The 5,976-nt window shown below is 34.8% G+C and overlaps 1 protein-coding gene across 2 annotated transcripts; it reads left to right on the top strand.

Annotated features, from left to right (window-relative positions):
• The first annotated feature begins 238 nt into the window (after window positions 1-238).
• LOC112702097 (uncharacterized) lies at window positions 239-5,218 on the top strand. 2 transcript variants are annotated; one of them, XM_025753003.3, is made up of 8 exons: window positions 239-840; window positions 1,585-1,692; window positions 1,804-2,457; window positions 2,993-3,072; window positions 3,699-4,166; window positions 4,271-4,366; window positions 4,468-4,556; window positions 4,781-5,218. In XM_025753003.3, exons 1-8 carry the CDS (start codon window positions 834-836, stop codon window positions 4,860-4,862), a joined length of 1,584 nt encoding a protein of 527 aa, XP_025608788.1. In that variant the 5' UTR covers window positions 239-833; the 3' UTR covers window positions 4,863-5,218. The 2 variants fall into 2 exon arrangements, with proteins under 2 accessions (XP_025608788.1, XP_025608789.1); XM_025753004.3 differs by having other exon boundaries at window positions 266-840; window positions 4,271-4,357.
• Window positions 5,219-5,976: the final 758 nt, after the last annotated feature.

Raw genomic sequence — 5,976 nt, 5'->3', positions numbered from 1 at the left:
TCAAACGTTTGGACTTCAAAAGAGAAAAACAAAACTATTAAAATCTTTTTGGAACACAAATAACAATATAAAAGTTTATATAGATATAAGCAAGGTCCAATCCTAAAACCATAAAGAAATAAATGCATCCAAATCAAAAGCAGATTATGCCCATTTAATTGCTTTTATAATTTTACAGAAAATAATTAAAATAATTAATTACTGTAATAAACTTTCCTTCCATCTCTTCAGTCTCCTTCATATATTCTGGAAAAATTAAATAATTGAATTTTTTAACTTTTCAATCAAGCGAAATCCAGAAACTGAAACAGCCTTATAAAATTTTATTATTTATTCAATTTTTATTCCCCAAATTATTTTTAATTTTATAATTTTTCACCAATGCGAATTGAAAGGTGATTGCAACAAGCAAAAACAAAAAACAAAAAACAAGAAACATAGAAGAACAATTCTTGATGCTGTTCTTTTTTTCTTTTGTTCATTGATGTTTTTCCAATTTGTCTCTCCACCTTCACCATAAGCTTCTTCTTCTTCTTCTTCTTCTTCTTCTTCTTCTTCTTCTTCTCTCTCTCTCTCTCTCTCTCTCTGTTCCTAAGCGTAATTAAGGGGTCAAAATTGAAAACGCATAGAATAATAAGCAACACCAATAACATATAAACACAAACAAGTTAACGTTTTTTGGATACCCTTTTGTTTTTGGCGTAAAAAAGGGTCTCGCTTTTCTCAGAAGCCACTGAGAAAACAAAAAAAAAAAAGGGGGAAAAATCTTTGCACTTTTGGTTACCGAAGCTTGAATTCAGAAGCTGGATTCAACCCCAATTCCTCACACAGCCATGGAAGGTATTGTCTTCTGATCTCGAACTTTTGGTCTATTCAAGATTTGGGATTTTTGGTTCCATTTTCGTTGTTGAATTACTTCGATTATTTTCCATGCATTGAATGAAATAGGCATGATTGGAAGCTCAGGATTTGAATTGCATTAGTGGGTAGGTGGGTGTAATGCACAAATGAGTTAAAAATGGGGTCTTTGGGTTCTGGGGAAGTGAGTCAAACTTAATAAGGGTATAAATGGGGTACAAAAATTTTCAATTTCCATGTCTTAGTTTTTTTTTTTGGTTTTTGTTTTAATGTTTCACATTTTTCTTAAGCCTTTAATTTGTTATATGTTTTGTTTGCTTTTCTCAATGACCATAAACTTGTGTACAAGGCTGGATCTACTTTCTATGTTGGTTGTCATTGTTGTTTTTTCTTCTTCCATTTATACTGAGATGTTGATTAGCACAAACCCTTGTTGGTTCTTTGTGAAAGGCCTCTTATGAGTTTAGAAAACTTGGCCCCCTTTCTTTTTCCAGCTGAGTTAATGTTAGAAACCATTGAAGAAATAGGGAGCAGATTAGGTGATTAGGAGCAAGAAAATAAGCTGTTGCATATGGTTTTCCAATATGTGAAATTGTAGTTCAAATTCTATCTATGCTTGAAATGATATCAATGGTGGTATCTAGTGGATGTGTATCAAGTTGAGTAGTGTAATTTTCCCCCATTCATTGCATATATTGAAGTTCTTTCTTTTATGTTGGTGTTTAGAATCAGGAGAATTGCAATCAGATGAAAATAAAGCTTCTACAGAGAAAAAAAATAAAAGAAGACTCAAAACACCTTCCCAGGTTATGGCCTTGGAGAAATTTTATAACGGTATGAGTTCCTTTAATTTTGTTTGTTTTTAATTGTCTGTGAATGTTAATGCATCTTTCTATTGACTAATTTAGTGATTTTTGAGGAATTACTTTTTACCTTTGTTTCCAGAGCACAAATATCCCACGGAGGAAATGAAACAAGATCTTGCTGAGGAGCTAGGGTTGACGGAGAAGCAAATTTCTGGATGGTTTTGCCACAGAAGGTTAAAAGATAAACGGTTGTTGAAAGATGAAGCGATTGGTAATGGACGACAAGATCGTTCAAGTGGTGTCATCCAGGACCGTGGTAGTGGACGGCAAGATTCATGCGGAAGCAGCAAACACGGTGATTACCGTTATGTGGATCCGAAAGAGGTAGAAAGTCATGGCCTGTACAATCGTGATTTGTCAGTTCCGGATATGACCTACGGACATAGGAACCAGTATGCAGAAAACGCAAGCGAAATGGATGATACATCATCTGATAGTGGCTCATTTTTGCAAGATCGCATGTTTCCTCAAGGCCAGGATCCATACGATGTGGATCCTTCAAGGTATCCGACTCACAATGGAACTCTTCCTCCCCTTAATCCCAAGGGTGGAAACATAGGATATAAACCATCAGGATATTTGAAAGTCAAGGGCGAGATAGAACATGCTGCTATAACTGCCGTAAAGAAGCAATTAGGGAGGCATTATCAAGAAGATGGTCCACTCCTTGGTATAGAATTTGATCAGCTTCCCCCAGGGGCATTTGAAGGCCAAACTGCAGATCCAGTTCATGGTATGTTTTGACATATTCTGTTCTATTTTCCGAACTCACATTCAATTATCATTTTAAGAGTAAATGTTGTTGTGTTGGAACAAAACTAGTTCTTTTTAAGCTTAAAGAAGTATGTTGCAAAGGCAATATTTTAGAAAGTTGCATTCTACATTAATTTGTCATAGGCAGTGAAACTTTAGGTAGGGTTAATAGGGGCAAGTATGGGAGTAAATGTTTCTGACTAAACTGCATCATGGCCATCTTCAATGCATAAATGCTTTGGTGAACTTAATGGATGCCCTCTTGAAATGAATATCACCTACTACACACACAATCGCACATTTTTAAGCTTCGCGGCACCTTAATTTCCATTCAGTGTGCTGTTTTTTGTTGTTTCTAGTTTTATTAGACATGTTACATCGGAGCTGAGATGTGAGAGGTTCATTTTACCTTTAACAAACTTGAACTGTATCTTATTCCTAAATTTATCAAGTCATTTTAAGACTATATTGGGGTTCTTAAATTACCAATTTTAAGCTAATGAATTCTATGGCAGAACCGTACACCATTGCAAATCCTGCCCTTCTTACTTCCCCAGAAGTCTCCACTGGAAAAAGGCAATCCAACATTAGCACAGTAAGTAATGAAATCAAAACTTATAAAGCAACTCTTCTTTTATTTTAATGAGCCGACTAGTTAAACTCAATCTGTTTAAACTATGATATATGATCCAAAAAAAGATTGGGTAGCAACCTGATTTTAGCATTGCAAATTAATGATCCATGACTTATATGTTAATTCTGGAATGTAGGACTTCTTACTATTTTTCTGATTCAATATCTTTCCGTACTCTTAACTGACCTTTGATAGCACTATAAGCTCTTCTTAGTTGCCAATGGCAAACCTAAGATTCCGTTGACATTTGATAACTTATCATCTTGGAGTGCATATTGGTGTCACAATTGTTGTGTATGGTATGAGAAGACTATTGTCCATATCTGGTTTGGATGATAATGGGAATGAAATGTAGTGAAGTGATTATTTCCATAATCGTATTTATGTCATTGTTTATAGTCATCTTGACATCAAGGTGAACTTTGAAATGACATAATTAAGTAGTATTAGGAATGATGTACTCGAGCTTGTTCAATTCTACTGTTAAATATTTTATGTTGAAAACTAAATTATATTCAGTTCCTAGTAATTGATATCTTGTGGTATGAGTATCCTTGCCGTCTCACTCCTTTACTTGTGTATTGCAGAAATATGTTTCTTATGCTAAATTTAGTTCCAAAGATTCACATGAAGGGGTTGAATTTGGCTCGTTGCATGACTCTGATTTACCGGATAAGCAGGATAAGAAGGCCCGCCAGAGTATTAAACAGAGGCAACCCATTTATGGTTACGCCAACCATCTTCCTGGCCGGAACTCCTCGGATTTGTATGATGACTCTAACGGAGAAGCATCTGCTTATACTAAAGTTCGTAGTATCGTCTCGAAGCATGGTATTGAGGGGATGAGATCTGATTCTGCTTCTAACCATAGTGATCACTATGAAGAGAACCCCATGGTTAAGCAGACAGATTTGATGCAAGGCTATGATAACATCAATCCAAAAAATGTGAAAAGAAGTGAACATGTTAAGCCCAAGCCCGCAAATTCAATCCGTCATCCTCGAATGCCTGTGGATGCTGAAGAAAGGGGGCTACAACCTATGAGGGTGGCAAAGGTCTGTTAATATACTTCTATTTTCTTATGTGTTTGGTGTTTAATGATCAATTTATTCGGCTTACCATGGCCTAAAGTGTTAAATATTCGGTTGCACATGTGCAGGAAGAGTTGCATAAGGGGGAGAGGAAGGTGAAAAAGTATCACGATTCTTATGGAGCAAGGATGCTTCCAAATGAAATCACGGCGAGTGTAAGACGGGTAAACTTATCTATTCATGTGGTATTTTATCATTGGATTTGCTATTGATATTACTCCGTTTCTTCCGCGCGTGTGTTATGTTTTGCTTTGCTATGTTATAGGCTGCGAAACGAGCAAAAGTTGATCTGCATAAACAATTCAATCCAAAACAAGCACCTATTGCTGAGATAGAACAAAGGAAAAACCCGAGGTGCATATATATACAAGCATATGCTTATGTACCTCTTCTGATTTCTGTTATCTTATATTCTCATTTTTTTTCCTGCTGTACAAAGATCATTTAGTACCCTTTTATTGATTTGAGTCTTGTATTTTTGGATGAATGATATTACTTGTTTGGTTCACACGGTTGGTTCATCGTTATTATATATGTATCCCTCATCTAACAGCATTACGAATTACGTTGTATTGTAGATCTGCTGCAGAGATGCCGATGCCATTTAGCTTTAGCGAGGATGAATCCCTCGGCCTCGATTCGAGTTCCTCGCTGGATTAAGTGTTGTCCAGACAATGTGGTATTTCCTTTAGGCCTTTGAGTATGTACAGTTCCAAACATGTTCCTAGTAACATGGTATCCACTTTTTTGAGCAGCAAGAATTGCCTCAAATGATTGAATGACACTCCATTGCTGTTTGTTGTGCTCCTCCCCTTAGTTTGCCTTTGTAAAAAAGAAAAGCCTTATTCCATTCCCCACTTTGGAATTTTTCATTTTTATCCTTTTTTTGGTGATGTAATATCTCATTTTCTGATGCTGCTTGTGTTAGGTAGGAACAAGTATCCAAAAATGCAGCTTTTTATACATGTCATTTTGTTCTTACTTGGTTTAAATGTGGCAGTTGTTTTGCTTCTTAATTTGGTGCATTTTGATCCTTGCCTTGAAGAATTGACCTAGTATTACTACTACTACTATAGTCTATATGCTATTATGCTTTCTTAACAATTTAAGAATGATTTATTCCATTCACCTAAGAATTTAATATTAGGCCTGTGATTGAAGCAATGTTTCAAAAACAGAATTGGATATTGCATCATGCATTGAGGTTTCTCTTGTGGTTTGGTTGATTGGATGTGTTTGAATTGGAAAATGTTCAACTTGTGGTTAAAGTCAACCAATTTGGTTCCATTTTTTTTATTTTATTTTTTTTTTTTTATCTTTATCAAGAAGCATTGGATTAAAGAAATGAAGTTTGTTTCAAAATTCTATATTAGGCTAATGTAACATGTCCAATTTTAGTATTTTTTTAGTATTTATTTTAATTTAATTTTGATATACTATTAGTATAAAGTAGTTTTTTATGTGTCCTTAGTAACAACACAAAAAATAACTATTTTTTATATAAAAAATAGATATATTTGAAAATACAAATTATTCAAAGAAAAGCTGCTTGGAAGTTGGAATTATTATCTTTGTTCTATACCTTCTCTTATCTTCTATTTTCAAGACACTTATGTTTTGATCCCACTCTTCTTTCTTTTTTGGGTGTGATCCCTTTCTTCTCCATATTATCTATTATCTTTTTCTCATTTTCAATCATATTCATTATCACAAGATACAAAAATGTGTTGCTAATACATACAAAAGAGGACCATTAGGCCCACTAGACTCTCAG

Source organism: Arachis hypogaea, chromosome 7 (assembly GCF_003086295.3).
Source record: "Arachis hypogaea cultivar Tifrunner chromosome 7, arahy.Tifrunner.gnm2.J5K5, whole genome shotgun sequence".
Classification (NCBI taxonomy): domain Eukaryota; kingdom Viridiplantae; phylum Streptophyta; class Magnoliopsida; order Fabales; family Fabaceae; genus Arachis; species Arachis hypogaea.
Note: the sequence above shows the minus strand (reverse complement) of the source record. Positions and strands in the feature narration are given on the sequence as shown.